This window comes from Gorilla gorilla, chromosome 5, assembly GCF_029281585.2.
Source record: "Gorilla gorilla gorilla isolate KB3781 chromosome 5, NHGRI_mGorGor1-v2.1_pri, whole genome shotgun sequence".
NCBI classification, from domain to species: Eukaryota; Metazoa; Chordata; class Mammalia; order Primates; family Hominidae; genus Gorilla; species Gorilla gorilla.
Window position 1 is genome coordinate 171,474,280 of NC_073229.2, and position 18,359 is coordinate 171,492,638.

Genomic DNA, 18,359 nt, shown 5'->3' on the forward strand with positions numbered 1-18,359 from the left:
TTTTTTCTTTTTTTTTTTTGGAGACAGAGATCTCACTCTGTCGCCCAGGCTGGAGTGCAGTGGTGCCATCTCAGCCCACTGCAACCGCTGCCTCATAGGTTCAGGCGATTCTCCTGCCTCAGCCTCCCGAGTAGCTGGGATTGCAGGTGCTCACCACCACACCCGGGTAATTTTTGTATGTTTAGTAGAGACGGGGTTTCGCCATGTTGGCCAGGCTGGTCTCGAACTCTTGACCTTAAGTGATCTGCCCACCTCGGCCTCCCAAAGTGCTCTGATTATAGGTGTGAGCCATTGCACCCAGCCTGTCTTAATTCTTTAATAATGAAAATATATTACCTTTGTCTAATTTGACCATCTACAAAGTACTTTTCATAGGCAGTCACAATTTCCTCACATTGTGACTAGGTAGTAATAGTCCCACTTTCTAGGTGAAAAGACAGCTGGTGAGTAACAGAATCAGTACTCAAAGTCCACCTTGCTGAGAGTTCTTTCTACCAACATCAAACCTTTGTGGACAGGACTTGAAGACCCTCTAAAGTCTGGCCCTGGCCTGTCTTGCTGTCTTCTCACTTTTACTACACACTCCTACCACTGTGGCCAAACTTAACACTTATCAATCCTTGAACATGGGTTTTCTGTCTGTGTTCTGCAAGAGCATTTTTTGTAGCATTATCCAGCAATTATTAAAAAAGAGTCTCTGCGAACAAAAATACTGTCACCTCAAAGTCAAGGTAGATTTGTTTTACAGTGAAAGTAGGCGCACACATACACACACAAATTGCTCATATTTGTTTTAACTCATTTTTTTAATTTGTTTTTGGACAGTTTTTCGTTATGTTACTTCATGTTTTTAAGTTTTGTGGGGGTTTTTTTTGTTTTTTTTTTGAGACAGAGTTTTGCTCTTGTTGCCCAGGCTGGAGTGCAATGGCGCAATCTCGGCTCACTGCAACTTCTGCCTCCCGGGTTCAAGCGATTCTCCTGCCTCAGCCTCCAGAGTAGCTGGGACTGCAGGCACACACCACCACGCGAGGCTAATTTTTGTATTTTTGGTAGAGACAGAGTTTCACCATGTTAACCAGGATGGTCTTGAACTGACCTCAGGTGATCCACCCTTCTCGGCTTCCCAAAGTGCTGGGATTACAGACGTGAGCCACTGCACCCAGCCATTTTTAAACCTGCTTTTCTTACTTACATTTTTTTCTAACTTGATTTGTTTTTCTCTTCTTAATCCTTGGACTGCCGCTTCTCTTCATCTTTCTCCCCAGCCCTCCCTGCTTTCTTTCCTTTCTCCCTCTTCTTCCTCCTCACCTCTTATTTTCTCCTTTTCCTTCACCCCTGCTGTCCTCCCCCACTTTATATGTAGAGTTTGCATATGAGTTATTTTTGTTAATTACATACTTAGTCCCTCCAACTAGGTTAAATGCTTCTAGAAAACAGGATTCTGATTTTTATATATTTAAGTATCTAGTATCGTTTCATATAAAAAGTTATTTGTAATCATATAGGCCAATAGTTGAAAATGGTTTAAAGATACCATGTTTTCTTTTATTTTAGAGTTAAAAACTCACCACTTAAACAGTCTCCAGGTTATCAAACAGAACTAGTTATTCAGTTGGTTTGGGTGGGTGGAGAACCACCACAACAAATAACCAGCCTGGCAGTCAATTCTTCCTATGGACTGTAAGTAAAAGTTACGCTTTTTTCTAAGTCTCTTCATAGTATTCCATACGTCATTTTGTTTTTAAAAATAGAAAGGATGGTCTTCGTTATATCGTCACCTAAAATGGCATTCTATAATTTTAATTTCAGACGAAATTCACTGTTTATTTGGAACATAATTTCATTCTGAATAACTTACTTTGGGTATGCATGCAATATTTCCTGATGTAAAGTTAAATGCGTCATGGACCAATAAATTATTTGTGATGGAGTTTTAAAGTCAGTATATCCTCTCCTAAATATACTCCCAGAAATAATTTTCTTATTAATAATTACTATAATGGAAATCTAACAATATGAACCCAGAAAACTGTTATAAAACTGATTTTTGTAAATGTTGAAGTGTAGTATGTAATTTTTCTTTCTACTTCCAATTAACTTGTATAAATTGTAAAAGCATGACAATAATTAATATTCATTTATACTTGTTTTATTTATCAATTCATGCCTTCAGCCATATAGTGTTAATTATACATATTTTTATTACAATATGATAGACTTATAAAGCATTTGTTATTTTCTTGTTTCAGAAATCAACACTGCAGTGTAAGAAACTGCTTCCTAACTGTTCAGTCCCAGAGCTATTTATCATGTGTAGTTCATTGTCTCCTTGCTTGATGCTAGCCCTAGGGACTCATTCATTTTTTTTCTCGCTGGTAGCTCCCACCACCTATTCTGTCTCTTGCAGCTGTACAGTTAGCCCTCTGTATCCACCTATTCTATCCATGGATTCAACCAACTGTAGATGAAAAATATTCAGAAAATATAACCAAAAAACAATACAACAATTAAAAAAAATTTTTAAATACAATATAAAAACTATTTATATAGCATTTCCATTGTATTAGGTATATGTAAATAATCTCAAGATGATTTAAAGTATATGGGAGACTGTACATTGGTTACATGCAAATTTTATGCCATTTTGTATTGAGGACTTGAACATCCGCAGATTTTAGTATCTGTGGGGGTCCTGGGACCAAGCTTCTGAAGAAACCAAGGGACAACTGTACATCAAACTAACACTGGCTACAGTCTGAGATAGTCTTCTTTCATATCTTTTATTTGCTGCCACACAATGTAAGAGCACAAACTTTCTTCTTTTAAATATTTATTTTCCACAACCATAAAGAAAACATAGGAAATGAGAAAAAGAACCAATAGGAAGTTTCAAAGGAATCTATTACAGACCTCACTAGGCTTACAGTTGTATTTTGTTTGGCCCTTTCTGTGTATTTTTAGAATTTTAATTAGTTACCAAGACTATATAAATCCATACTTAGAGCTCCAACTTAAAAATCTGATTATGTGGCCGTGTCCATGTTTCTCAATGGCAGCTTCATCTGGAACTGAGTTGAAGCTTTTCCTCATTAGATGTGCCATACAATCTTAAGTAACCATGGTGCTTACATGTCCTCTTTTACTTAGTTATATGGCTCTCTATACATGTCAGTTTTCCATTCCTGGCTTAAAAGATCTTACAAGAATAGATTTCCTGTATTCATAGTTGATTGGTTTATAGTTCCTGACTCATAATTGAGAAGGTATTTAGAACACCCCAAAGGGCCTCCAAGATGTATGCTTTCTACTTTTTATTCTTGACTTGAATGATTACCAAAACTTACCCCAAAGTATAATCTCCTACTTTCCTAATAGAAGGGAATGTCTCCCACCCATGAAGAGCTCAAAATGCCCCCAAGGTAGAAAAATAGATGTTGCATTGTGAGATGTGAGAGATTTATATCTCTGATCAAGTTTCAACTCCTATGCCAAATATTTTTATAAATAATACAGTTGATTGATTTAGTGATATTAAATAATGTCTGCAGAAGATCTAAACAGTTCCGTGAGTAGGCATATGTAACCTGTATTTCAGTTCCTACAGTTGTCTTTTGTTTCAAAGAATTTTCTGAAAGACCCACCATGCTTCTTTCTTCAGCCTTATAGACTGTAGTACATTTTCTTGGAATTATTTGTTTGTGCTAAAATGTTTGTTATTTTCCTATTCCCAGGGTGGTTTTTGGCAATTGCAATGGCATTGCTATGGTTGACTACCTCCAGAAAGCAGTGCTGCTCAACCTGGGCACTATTGAATTATATGGCTCTAATGATCCTTATCGGAGAGAACCCCGATCTCCTCGTAAATCTCGACAGCCTTCAGGAGGTAAAAAGAAAAGAAAAGAAAATCCTGAGCTTTAGGATTTCTATAAATGCTGGCTTACTTTTGTGAATATAAGTATTATAGTTAGGTAAATAGCTTGCCTGATTTAGTCTGTATATATAAACTGCCAAAAACTAGCAAAAGTTGTGAGTCTTATTTTTGTTTTCTATAGTTGTGGTTTTGCTTTTTTTTTTTGAGACAGGGTCTCACTCTGTCACCCAGACTGGTGTGCAGTAGTGCCTTCACTGCAGCCTTGACCTCTTGGGCTCAGGTGATCCTCCCACCTCAGCCCTCTGAGTAGCTGGGACCATAGGCACATGCCACCATACCCAGCTGGTTTTTTGTATTTTTTGTACAGATGGAGTTTTGTCATGTTGCCCAGGTTGGTGTCAAACACCTGGACTCAAGCAATCACCTGCCTCAGCCTCCCAAAGTACTGGGATTACAGGCGTGAGGCACCACACCCAGCCTGTTTTTCTTTTTAATATTCTAGGATTTTATTGCACATTGAGAAAGAACCACAGGATCAAACTTCTCAGCTAAAATATAATGACAGGAATATTTGTATAATTATTATATAAAAAAAGTTACTTTGTAAGTTTTTGCTCCTTTTCATTGTTTGGTTTTTGTAAGACCAATGATTTATTGTTTAAACCATTTAATTCAAAGGAATCATTCCAATGTGGGAAAAAAAGGAAAATGCAAAAGTAAATTTTATTTGTTTGAAAATATACCATTCTTAGATAGCTTTGATTAAATGTAAGCCCACACTCATTGAGAATTCTCTTTATAGAGTTCTTTTATGTTTGCTAGGTAATTAGTCTTAATTTTAAATGTTCTACTGTAATACCTCAAGGTACACATGTATACTTAGCTATATATACCAGTACTTCTTGCCCTTTTTTTATTTCATGACACACACAAAAAGATGGCATTTGATATATGGCACACAGGGTACACTAATGAGACTTCCAGTTGTAACTGGCCTGCAGGATCCAGTTTCCCCAGGGCCTATCCTGCCCAGCTGGACCAGAGATTGAGGGCAACCTATTTGAGGCATACTTAACTCATTTGCAGAATACCAGTGTGTATTGAAACACCGTTTCGGAAGCTCTGGTCTGTACTTCCTAACTCAGTCCCCTCTGAATTAAAATTCATTCTGCAAATCATTTTTCAGTTATGTTCGGTACATTATTAACTAATACTGCAAATTTTACAATTCATGGGGGGAAGAATTAGGGGATATAGACCTTTCTGTTACTTTGGCTTGATGATTGAATTTTTCTTTCCAAAGTTTTGTTTTTCCATTTTTTTTTGAATGTGATCATTTTGTCATGTAATATCTTCAGCAGAGATTGTTGTCCCAACCATATCATTCTAGTATTTTTGTCTCCTTTTATTTCTTCCGCTTTTCATTGCTTCACTAAGGTGTGCTGATTGTGACTTCTTGCATGTGCGGCCTTTCTAGCTTATATTCTGAATCTATGAAAAAACTACGTTCTTCTTTTTTAAGTAAGTCATTTATGCCTTGGCATGTTTGTTCTTTGTAAAATCATTGGGAGTTTTTGTGTTCATTTTTAAAAGAGCTTATTAAAACATTCTATGTCTAAAACACTGTACTCATTACTTAGATTCATCTCATGACATGTATATGAAAACAGCTATTTAAATACTTGTGCCCCAATTCTATTTCTTTGTAAAGCCAAGATACTAATATTTAATGCTAGAATGTTAGAAAATTATCATGATAGAGAAGAAATATGTTTTGAAGATAAAACCTTTAGTTTATTTTACAAATGTGGTAAAAATTTCACTATCCATAAAATTAACCCCTTTTCTCCATTATACCTTATACTAGCTTATGTAAAATTGCTAGAAATTAAATGCCTAGATTTATCTAAGGATAGAGACTGATTTTTACCATCTAATTTTAAAAATACTTTTTAAAATTTATATTTTATTTATATTATTTTTATATTATATTTATATTATTATTTGCTTTATTTTGTTATTGAAGAATTAGCTGTTTAGGCACAGGAGAACTATTTGAGTTTTTCTTTATTAGTTTAAGATATTTACTCATTGTTATGTCTCGCTTTGTCAATATTTAGGGTTGTGTTTTAAATAAAAATTAAAATTATATTAAAGTATGTTTTAAAATAACATCTTAAGAATATTTCTGACTCTGATCCCCCCAAATTTATAAATATTTGAAATAAAATTAAATATAGAATGATTGGTATAAAAATTCTTTGTCATGATGTAAAAAGTAATATTCTTCCTAACACATGTATTTTATAACGTGTTCTTAGGTGTAGACCAAATATCATCAAATTGTTCTTCAGGCTTTTTTTTTTTTTTTTTTTTTTTTGAGACGGAGTCTCGCTCTTTCGCCCAGGCTGGACTGCAGTGGCGCTGTCTTGGCTCACTGCAAGCTCCGCCTCCCGGGTTCATGCCATTCTCCTGCCTCAGCCTCCCGAGTAGCTGGGACTACAGGCGCCCGCTACCACTCCCGGCTAATTTTTTTTGTATTTTTAGTAGAGACGGGGTTTCACCGTGTTAGCCAGGATGGTCTCGATCTCCTGACCTCGTGATCCGCCCGCCTCGGCCTCCCAAAGTGCTGGGATTACAGGCGTGAGCCACCGCGCCCGGCCTCTTCAGGCTTTTTTAAAAGAACAGTTTGGAGAAATTTTTTTGTTTTGCTGCAAATAGATGCTGATATATTTTTATAAAGAATGTAGTTCACATGAATTTTAAGACAAAACTGTTTAGGCTAAGTTTAAATGTGTCATAGCTGTATTACAATACAGTTGCATTATTGAGTAAAATATAGGCTGTGTTTTCGTAATAAAAATTCTAAAACTGTCACAAGGACAAACAGTAATGAAGTATTTCAGCTACCCGTATATCTGCTAAAAATCTGATTCTACTAAAAATGAACTGTAGGATAATATATATATTGTTTTGCTGGTCATTTTATCATTCAGTAGAATGATAAAACTACTAATGATTGTGTGTATATTAAATATACTAATGATTGAGTGTATATTAGTAGAAAGCAGAACTAAGTAACTTTGAGTGCTACATTAAGAAGAATCATTTTTCTCTCTGGAAAGTATGAAAGCTATTATAATAATAAAGAGAAACTAAATCCTAAGTTCCTTTATGTAAATGAGGCAGACCAAGCAATAATAAAAAGAATATCAAGATAATTGGTGAATTTAAAAGGGATCCCCAGTTGGTGAAGGTCAAACATTTTACATTTCAGCTGATTTGAGGCACTAATTAGTCAGAATTCTAGAATGAGTTGCTATGTGCATATAGAAAATAGAAATGATCAGTAGAAGTCAGCAGAAGTTCACTAAAAGTAAGTTGTAGCAAAATCAATTTTACTTTTTTAATCTGGTAACTACATTGATGACTTATGGCAGCCTGTTGACATAATGTTGCCTGAAGTTAATGAGGTATTGATAATTACTTTTACGGTGCTTTTGTGAACCAGACAGGTAGAAGTGACCTAAATACCTAGTTCAGTTTAATGATGGAAAGATTGCTTAAATCAAGAGTCAGCAAACTATTGTCTGTAGGCCAAAACCAGCCTAGTGCCTGATTTTGTAAATACAGTTTTATTGGAAAAATACCATGTTTATTTGTTATGTGTTGTCTATAGCTGCTTTTGTGCTGCAACAGAACAGCTGAATATTTGGTTTTGGCTGAAAAAGCCTGAACTATTTATTACTTGGATCTTTACAGAAAACATTTGCCAGCCCTCAATTAAACCATGGTACTGGATTAATGTGTAGTCTAATTACCTTGATGTAGTGTGCCTCAGTTAATGGATATATTGTGTTGAATAACATAGGATTATGTTTTGTTGAATATTTTAAATAGTAAATGTAGCTTCCTGTCTGGACTTTTGAAAGAGAAGATATGCTTATAAGAAGGGTCACTGTTTAAGGGGGAGGTAGGTATTGCATTTGATGGCAGAGTAACAACTCAAAAAGATAATTTATAGGTAGAAACAGTAAATTTAAACCAAAGAAATGAGATTTATCAGCAATACATGTTGAGTCCTGAGTTTAGGTTATAAAGATTGATTGTTTACATATAGAACAGAAAACACAGTGAAACATAATTGGAGATTTTGTTTAAGCACATCTAAGTTTAAATCTCTGCTCTTTTTATAAGTTTGTGATACTGGAAAGGATATTTCTCTGAAGCTCAGTGTCCTCATTTATAAAATGAAGGTGGTGACTCCCTCATAAAGTTGGTGTGATTATTAAGTGAGAGGACACATGTGGCATACCTAATCATGTGAGTGAACATTGCTGGCATTCAGGTGGTTATTTTGTTACTGTTGACCACAACTTCGTATGTGCCAGTAATGTGGCAGAACTGCTGAATATATTAATGTGAGAAGTTTAGAACAGTTAAAATTACAGTTCTATGTTTATGTTGTATTTTCCCCTCATTTTTAAATCAGGGCATTATAAAAAGCAGATTTTGTCCTAAAGCATGCAGAGCTTTTCTACCAGTAAAAAAAAAAAAAAAAAAACACACACACACAAACATACAAAACTCTAAGAGTGGCAATTAAGTGGACCATTTCTATAAGTAATTAGGTTTTTGTTCCTGTATGAAATGCCTACAACACTCAGTGCCTCAGTTTCTTCTTCTGTAAAATGAGAATAATACTGTCTACTTCATTTGCTGCTGTTAGGGTTAAATGAATTAAGCACTTAAAACCATATCTGGCACATAGTAAGTATTCAGTAAATGTCACTTAAGACCACTTAGCTAATTGGGTTGAGTGAGATAGGTTTGAACAGAGCCTAGGTAGCTGTATTGCTAGGAATATTTGTTGAAGGGATTCTGGCAGTAACAGAGGGGATGGATTAAGTTACATGCTATGAAATTCTTTCACATGTATTCACTCAACCATTCAACAGATATTGAGGCTTCTATGTGCAATGCACCATTATAGGCAGCAAAACAGACAAAATTCTCTACCCTCATGGAACTCATGTTCAACTGAAAGAGACACACACTTAAGAAGATAAGTAATGTACAGTAGATTACATTAATAGTGCCGAGGGGAAAAGTACTTGAAGGAGGATTTGAAATATCAATGATGGAGTGTTAAATTTAAAATAAAATAGAGTGTCTAGATGATTTCAGGTTTAAAGGACGTGAAAGAGCTATTATCCATGAGGATGTCTGGGAAAACAGTCAGTCAAACAAAAAACATTTCATACAAGAGAACAAGCACAATTTGCTCTGAAGCAGTACACCTGGTGAGTTCAAGGAACAATGAGGAGTCAGTGTGGCTGGAGAAGAGAGAGTACCAGTGGTGGGCAAGTCAGTGAAAGCAGCAGATAGTCTGAGAGGTAACAGGATACAGGATACAGTATACTGTAGGATCATCTACATCACCCAACCAAGTAGGGTTGGACTTTGACTTTTACCCTGAGTGAGATGAAGGCACTGAATGGATTTTTAGCTTATTTAACAGTTGTTTAATTTAATATCTAAACTAAATCCTCTCTATCCACATTCTGTAATTCAACTCCTAAATGTTTCTTCCTAGGCCTTTTTAAGAATGATAACTATATCATATAAGTTTAAGAACTTTTTTAGTCAATAAGTTCAGTAATTATTATATCATAAGGACCCTCAACTCAAACCTCAAAGTGGTTTCCCCTAAGTATAATCTTTAGTAGCAGTTGACAAAAATACCAAGGGGGTAAAATTTCAAATTTGACCATTTTTATTCAGTACTAGTCACGTCATAAAACTGGAGTGTGTTATCACTACTGTTTAGAGATCCTCTTAGTGTTCTATCAATAAAGAGTACATGTATATAAACAAATATTTTATCAAAGATTAAATGCATACCTATAATTACATCTATCATCTTAGATCTGTAAAAACCAGGTTTTCTTCCAGGACCATTAGTTTGATGAAGATTTTTTTTAAAACTACTAATTCTCAGGCTGGGCATGGTGGCTCACACCTGTAATCCCAGCACTTTGGGAGGCCTAGGTGGGTGGATCACTGGAAGTCAGGAGTTCGAGACCAACCTGGCCAACATGGTGAAACCCCATCCCTACTAAAAATACAAAAAAATTAGCCAGGCATGGTGGGGCGCACCTGTAGTCCCAGCTACTTGGGAGGCCGAGGCAGGAGAATCGCTTGAACCCAGGATGCGCAGGTTGCAGTGAGCCGAAATTGCACCACTGCACTCCAGCCTGGGCGACAGAGGGAAACTCCGTCTTAAAAAACAAACAAAAAATATGACTAATTCTCATTCAAGAACTTTCTATCTAATGAAAAAAACTAATATGTGCCTCAAAATGGGAAACTTTTCTTAGAAGCTGAATTCAGTACTCATGTTCTCAGGAAATGTTACTTTGAAAGCTTTCTCAGTGACTGTTGGAAATGTGACATCATGTCTTTTACCCAAGTAATAGAAAAGCAGATACTGGTGATACACACACATCCTGTTCATCGATGTGACACCTGACTTCTGAGGCTTGGACATGTAACTCCTTGCCCAGCTAGTCCAAACTCTTGATGTGTTTTTGTTTATTTATAATGTTTAGACAATTTGCAGGGGTTTTTATAACGTCAATCACCAGGCAAATTTATAACATATTGTTTACTTTGTATTTTATCGTAGATTATATTTTTATTTGTTTTAACTGATGAGTGCTGTATTAGTTTGAGGTATTTTAATATAAAATGTTTCTATCTCAAACCCAATGTGCATGGTATCAGTACCACAGTCTGTTAATTTATTGGGTTCTTTTAAATGGACAGTAGTTAAATGTGTACTATAAATAAAAGACAAAACTGCACTTACATAAATGTATGGGTTGATTTGTTTTTTGTTTTTGTTTTGTAGCCGGTCTGTGTGATATTAGTGAAGGGACTGTTGTTCCAGAGGATCGCTGCAAATCTCCAACCTCTGGTAATTTGTTTTTTTTTTATTTCATTAATAATTATGATTCTACAAAATCCAAGATAGCATACTAGTGTACATTTTGATAGATATGCATTTAAAATACATCTACGAAAACTTTTGTGTCACGTATTTAGTCTTAAAATCTTAACTGCATTCTTTGAATTCTGATTAAGTGGAAGGAAATGTAGCTTGTGCTAAATAAAAATCCCAAACTTTACCTGCTGAGAATCATGTAATTGTTTATTTAACGTTCTTATATTTACACCTTTTTTAGAGAAAATATATTTTACTCCTTGCCATTGGATCAAATGTCTTAGTTATCTACAATCTTTAAATGTTATGAAAAATGTTTAACACTTATAATCTAATCATGAGTGTAGACAATTAGAATAATTATAGACTAGTTGTATGTATTTTTATTTATGATGAAAATAGTTTCTGATATATTTATAGCTGTATTAAAGCAGTTCTCATTTCTTATCTATGAATGGGTCTTTATGTGACCTGTGTGTATATTAACATTTCAAAAGAATATTATTTTTATTATCTTTGGAGACCTCTTAAAATTAAGAAGATCTTGAATTTATTTTGGTGGATTGATCCTTTTCTAATCCTTCATAAAGTTAATATTATTCACCAGTTTTCTAGTGAAGAGATCATTCTTAGCATAAGTAACACTGTTGTTAAGACAGGTTTTGATCCTTCCATAGCTGGTATACTACATCAGAAACAATTGTAAGAATGGGAAATATTGAGAAGGGTATTTTGTTTTACTCCCTCACATTTTAGTGTAATATTTTATTATATCTAAGACTGCAAAAGCTTTTATGTTTGCCTTTTACAATTGCATTTTCCTGATACTAACTAGTCGATTATTTCTTAAAGTTAAAATGTACCTATGCATTTTCTGACTTTCTTGTTCTTTAAACTTCATATTTAAATTTATTCATTAAACTAATAAAACATACGGAGGAATTGGTCACATAATTATTACCTAATAAGGTTTAACATTGGTAGAATTAAGTTTGAATGAATAATATGAAGCAGGAGCTGTTTTCTGTCTCCTAGGACTGTTTATTTCTGAATTTGGAATTTAGAATTGTAATATCTTTTAGTTCTTACTTTTCTTCTAACTACATAAAATAATGTTCTGACCTTCTCATCTTCCCCAAAATCGGTAAATGCATTTGTCAATATGTTAAGGATATAAGCCAGGGTGAACAATTTGGACATGGAACATGTGATATATTACACTTAAATATATTAAATACCATGGGAGATGGGTTTTAATAAGATTCAGCCCAAATAAATTAGTATTCCTTTTTATCCTGGGCCAGACTTTCAAAAAGTGGATACATCTAGCCCTTTGAAATAAACGTGATATTTGTAGATAAGTATATATTTAAATCTAAGTATATGAATATAAAAAGTAGCTGGGCGAGGTAGCAGGCGCCTGTAGTCCCAGCTACTCGGGAGGCTGAGGGAGGAGAATAGCGTGAACCCCAGGGGGCGGAGCCTGCAGTGAGCCGAGATCGCGCCACTGCACTCCAGCCCGGGCGACAGCGAGAGTCCATCTCAAAAAAAAAAAAAAGAAAAAAGAAAAAGTAAATAAAGGTTAAAAACCCTGTAAATTCTCAAAACAGAGAAACTCAAACATGGTTCAGCATTTTCAAATATATTTTGCTCTTTGGTCCATGTGAAAAGGAAAGAAATAGAGAAGTTCATATGTCCTTAGATATTTCATTGTTTCTATCTCAGCATGTTTGAAATGCAAAGTAAAAATTGCGACTTCAAAAAATCATTGATATATCATGTATTCTTATCATTAGATATAGAAACCTTTGTTTAGTCTTTGATTATGTTCTGAAAAACATAGGAATTCTCCGAGACATTATGTCGGTTTCTACATATCAGGAAATACTGTTTTTTTACAAAAAGTCAAACTTTAATAGGGAATAGTTGTTTCAGATAGCAGGAGATAGCAGTTATGCACAACTAGTAAGAGCATTACAGTAGAAACTAGAGTGAGATTCTGGAAAGCTATTTTAATATAAATAATTTTGACACTGCATTTTTATAGCTTGTGTGTGTCTTTCTCAACTCGTCCATGTAAAAATTGTTAATAGTAATTTTTGCCATCTATTATGGGTTAATTGTCTTACTCTGTATATTTGTGACTTTTTTTAACCTTCATTCCTGTTAACATTCTAATAGGAAAATAAAGAAATAATTTATTATTACCCCTTTGGCCAACACATGCAAATTCTACTACTTCGCGGTGGTCGAAAAAGAATAACAGATGGGATGAATTTGAAGTGAATCAAAAGAACCACAAGGGGATCATGTTTTAAAAAACATAAAAATTAGTAATTAAATTACAAGCCTCAAATAGTTTCCACAGTGAGAATGATATAAAGAGGTAAAATAGTTGAGTGATGCATTATAGATTATTAAAACCGATATAGCTAATATGAAATAAGTTGGTATTTATGGGAAGAGAAGAAATGTATAAAGTGGATTGGGAGTTAAAATGAGTCTCTTGTAAATATTAAGTGGAAGACCAATATAGAAATATAAAGTAGCCATATGCCTTTATCAAAACCAGTAAGTTAATTTAAAATAATTCATATATGAAGGGAAACTTTTTAGAAAACCTTTTAAATCTCATAATCAAGATTTGTGATCTCAACTGTTTAGTTAATTAAAATCAAAGCTATCTTCAGAAATCATCATGAGAAAAATCCATGTAATGCATATAGTTTGCCCTTTTCATTTATTTTTACGTAAACCAGTGGTCCCCTAATAGAGAAAGTTAATTCTGCCTACTGAACATATGCATCCTGAACAAATGAAGGGAAAGACTTTCATTTGATATTTACATCAAAGAACTTATATTGCTTCACTGAACACTTTAGTATTATTGGAATTTTTTTAGTACTGCATGCAAAGATATATATATATACATACACACACACACACACACACAAGAAGTCATGTTAAAATAAATTTTTAAACTGTTAGGTTATTTCAAGCTGAAGAAAACCCAGGGCCACACATACCATGATGTAAACGGTGCCTTCAAGTGCATTCATGATTTAAATGAAATCATGAAAAAACAATAAGCTGTAGATATTATCTGTGTTTTATTGTAGAAATTTAGTAAATATATTCAAATAGGATAAGCAGAAAACTATTTTGGAGCTTTTGCATGAGCTGTCACAGAAGTTATAACAATCAGTAGTAAGTATTTTTAGTTAGAAGAAAAATAAACCTCCTTGTTTTGTTTACATTACAGCCTATGTTGCCTTCTTGTATTTGAAAATATGAAATATTTTTCTAATTTTATTATGTATAGATATGTTATCCTGCTATTGCTTTGATATGAAATATATCAAAATTAGTATCAATAATACATTTTTGTACATTCATGTGGCTATTTTGTAGAGATAGTGATATTTTAAAATATTTATAATATATAACCATTATTTAGAATTAAATTCAGAATTATATTAAAAACAACTATATGTATTTCTGTTCCTGGAAATGTTACTGAGCTCAGTGATACGTGTGTGATATTTTTTGAAGTGGGATTTATGAGGATCTGTAAATGATGTTTAACAGAAATAACATGGACTTTAAAAAAGTAACCTTCTAAGACCACTATAAAAGTAATGGTTCTGCCAATGCTGGCAGGTTTTACTCGGTCAGAGAAAAGCTGTCAAGGACATTCACCACTTGACCAAGGGAGGGAAGTACAATTTTATTGGAGAGTGTTATATGTGGTGTCAAATTTTGACCTGATTCATTAAGATTCAGTGCTTTTACTGGGATATTTTTAAAGCAGAGAAAGAAAACCTTTTATCTACTTCCAATTACATTGTAGGTATTTGCCTCTGGCAGAAAAGCTTTATGAATTCAGCAAATACTTAGAGAATTCTACATGTAACACACTCCACTAATCACAAAAGGGATACAAAAATGAATCAAATATGGGCCCTGCCTTTTGGAAGTTCATTCCAGTGAGGAAGGTCATATGTGCATAAATCTAAAATAATAAGGTATTAAGTGGTTAGCATCATATGAGAAATATATAGATAAAACATTAAGGGAACTCAAAGGAGGAGAAGTGATTTATAGCTGAGGAGACTGTGAAAAATTGAATGGATGAGGTATTGAGATGTGCCTTTAAAGAAGCGATGTCCAAACGTGATCAACCAAAATACTACTTGAGATCACATTTATAATAAAAGATATGTTATAAATTAAAGAAATACTATGAGAAATTAGAAGTTTTTAAGGAAAAAATTACCCAAAAAATCTTAAAGAAATATTAGGTAAGATTATATGATAATATTGGGAGTCACAGCCAAAATAAAATTAAATATTTCTTACCTCCATAAATTTAAGTAGACATTTGAACATATCTACAAATATAAGTATTATCTTCACTATTTTAAAGATCCCTTATTGTACATTTTAAAGATTTCTACGATATGTAGTAGAATGAATATATAGTTTTAAACTATATATATAGTTTAAAAATATATAGTTTTAAACTGTCAGTCTAACTCTAAAATAACAAGTTTTACCAGCAAATTTATAGCACAAGATCTTGGTTCTGCTAGAGAAACCTTATTCAGTTAATACTATCAAGAATTCCAGAATTTTTCGAAGAAACAGTTAAACACTATTTATAGTTTTTTTAAATATATTTTCTAACATCTAATATACCAAGATTTTGCCAAATTGTTGTAGAGTTAATATGTATATATACCAGGGTCTACCATGAAAGATATTGCACTACTTATTACTATACTGTAATAGTATAAGAACTGTTATTTACTTATACATGGCCTCTTCTTGTGGTCACTAACATGATAACTTGTTTTGAAAGTTACCAGATTTTTTATTTGTACATTTTTCTTGTTACAGCTCAGTATTTATGACTGACCATGTACCTATTCCTTCCATTGTCTTCATTTGTGTAGGTTCTTCATCACCACACAATTCAGATGATGAACAAAAAATGAATAATTTTATAGAAAAGGGTATAGTATCTTGATTTTAAAGTATTTTCTTTTGTGTTTAATTTATTTAGTTTACTTTGACTAGATTTTGACATTTTATATCAAAATATTGTTTTCAGTGAAGACCAAAAGCAGAAAGTTTTCCAAGATGGTAGCCAATGATATAGGTAGGAAATAGAAATTTCTATTTTGTTTCTAATCCTTGCTATATGCAGTGCTAACCCAACACCAGAATTATCCAGTGCATTGCATTTTTGTGTAAATTTGTTGTTCCTATGCTAAAAAATAATCTCTTGGGCTGTGTCTCTTCTAAACTCATTGGGGCAATAATTATTAAAAATCAGTTCAATTGGGTTGCAGTTCTTTCTCTGACTTACAGTGTGAATTTCTCTGTTAATTTTATTTTTGCTTTACTTTAAAATAAAGCAGGGTTCAATTTATGCCGTAAGTAACACAATTTTATACTCCGAAGTTTTGAAGCAGTGGTTTCTTTATAGTTTTATTTGTGTTTTTTCTACCTTTATTCTGTCTCTCATATTTTCAAGGCCCCGTATTTCAAGGAAATGGTTTTCTAAAAGATTGACTCTTTTAGTCTATAATCTGTACCGCCTTTGGCAAAGTTAAATAGGAATTTTCTAGGACTGCCCGTACTCTCTCACCGCAAGTAAAAAATGCATTGCTTCTTCTGATTGTTTTTGTGAATATATGTTGAGATGAATTGCTCAGTCCAAAGTTCTCAAAGTTTAAAATTAGGGAACAAAATATATAATCAAACTTTGAGGACATAATCAAATTAGGGTTTTAAGGTCACGAAAGTTCAGATGTTCTCCAAAGATTTTTAAAGTCTTCAAAAACACTTTTAGAAAAAGAGGATAAATTTGATCTTTGATTTAAATTCTAAATTTTTATCATACAGTTATTGTATTATTTCCTCCCAAAACCTCTATCACATATTCTTTGAATTCAGTCAAATTAGAGGAATTTCTAGGCAGATGGAATAGTTTTACTTTTTCTCAACTGATAATGTTTTAGATATGCTTAAATTTTCAAAAATTCTTAGAAGTAACATCCATGTTGTCTGTATTTTATAAATTGAACCCTGTTTAGTCATATTAACGGTGGCTGACTGTTAGCCGCTTGTCATTTTTTAAATAAGGTGGTTTATTCTTGGGCAAAGGGCTCTTCATTTATGGAGAATCAATTATTTATCTTTGTATTTGTGGGGTTTTAGTGACTCTTTTGGTAATAGTTAAATCACTGTAATTATGTACTAGCACTATGGGACAATAGTCTTTAACCAATTTCATTTATTGTGTATTCTATCTTAATAGTACATTAGAGGTTCTTTTGTTGTCATATTATGCAAAAAGAAAAGATTTTCCTACTTACATTTTACTAAACAACTTTAAGAATTAAATTACCTAGGGATTTTACCTTGCATGAAAGGGACTTTGTACATAATTAAATTTTTAAAAACAATTTTTCTGTCTTATATTTTGTGCTGGGGTTCTATTTATTAAATGTACTGACTACCTTCCCATTTTTTCTGTGTTTTAAATAGAATATGTAACATGTAATACTTGAGCTTGACTATTTGAAAGACTACATTAGAAAATTTATCAGTGTTGATAATGTTATTGGAAGGATAGTTCTTTGATGACATTCTTGCTTTATTTTTATCTTATTGGTGAGTTTTACTTTTTGTCACGCCAGTTTCTGTAGTTATATATTTTGGGGAAAGCATGTTATGTTAACTTCATTCAGCTTTTCAAAATTTTGGTAGTACAGTTATGCATAATTATTTTTAAACCTCAGGAAGCATTGTTATATCCTTTGGCTTTGTTTGAACCTTTCAATGTGTTTTTTTAAATCACAAGATTTGGGTATACAGAAGGAAAGTTAGTGTCACTTTTTTTTCTTCTTTCAAAGGGAGACTGCCCCATTTTAGACAGTAAAGTTTTTTTGCATTTGAAAAACTAACACATTAGTTTATCTCCCTACATTAGTATTTAGTTTTGTTATAAGAATTAGCATAAAATATGCTATTGAAAAACATAAAATGTCAATGAAACATTGGAAAAAAACTCATAGATCTTCTGAGGACCCCCCTGTCAAGACTGGTATTTTGTGCATGAAGCTGTGGTGTCAAAAGTATTAGGACTTCTTGAGCATTCTGAACTCACCTTATCATCCGATCTGGTACCTGCTATGAAGTATCCTGAACCTCATGAACTTACCACCTCTTCTTCCTCAATATACAAGCATTTATAGCTTCAACTTATAGGTAGTTATACAGTGGCTGGGAAAACGTAAGAATTAGTACCTCCAGGGTTGCACTAGTGAAAGAGCCACCTTGTGTGGAAGGTGAGTAAGTAGCTTGGCCCTGAAAGTTTGCCCCTGAGTTTTACCTGTTCTTCGAGAGTAACTGCTGCTGGTGTCAATTTGTGTGTGTGGGTGTGTGTGGGTGTGTTGTGGGTGGGTGGTACAG

At 33.5% G+C, this 18,359-nt stretch overlaps 1 protein-coding gene across 9 annotated transcripts in view; it reads left to right on the forward strand.

Annotated features, from left to right (window-relative positions):
- The window catches only part of STXBP5 (syntaxin binding protein 5), a 190,254-nt gene that overhangs the window by 122,795 nt on the left and 49,100 nt on the right, over positions 1–18,359 (forward strand). For 3 of the 9 annotated variants that reach the window (XR_010134392.1, XR_010134393.1, XM_004044805.5), the window contains exons 17-19: positions 1,555–1,680; positions 3,732–3,883; positions 10,785–10,850. Coding sequence is in view for 6 of the 9 variants with exons in the window: in XM_004044805.5 (XP_004044853.1) it covers positions 1,555–1,680; positions 3,732–3,883; positions 10,785–10,850 (344 nt within the window). In the remaining 3 variants the exon portion in view is untranslated. Of the gene's footprint in view, positions 1–1,554; positions 1,681–3,731; positions 3,884–5,308; positions 5,393–10,784; positions 10,851–15,832; positions 15,893–15,990; positions 16,039–18,359 lie in introns of all 9 variants that reach the window. The other 6 variants (XR_010134391.1, XM_055392020.2, XM_055392018.2 and 3 more) reach the window with 5 other exon arrangements.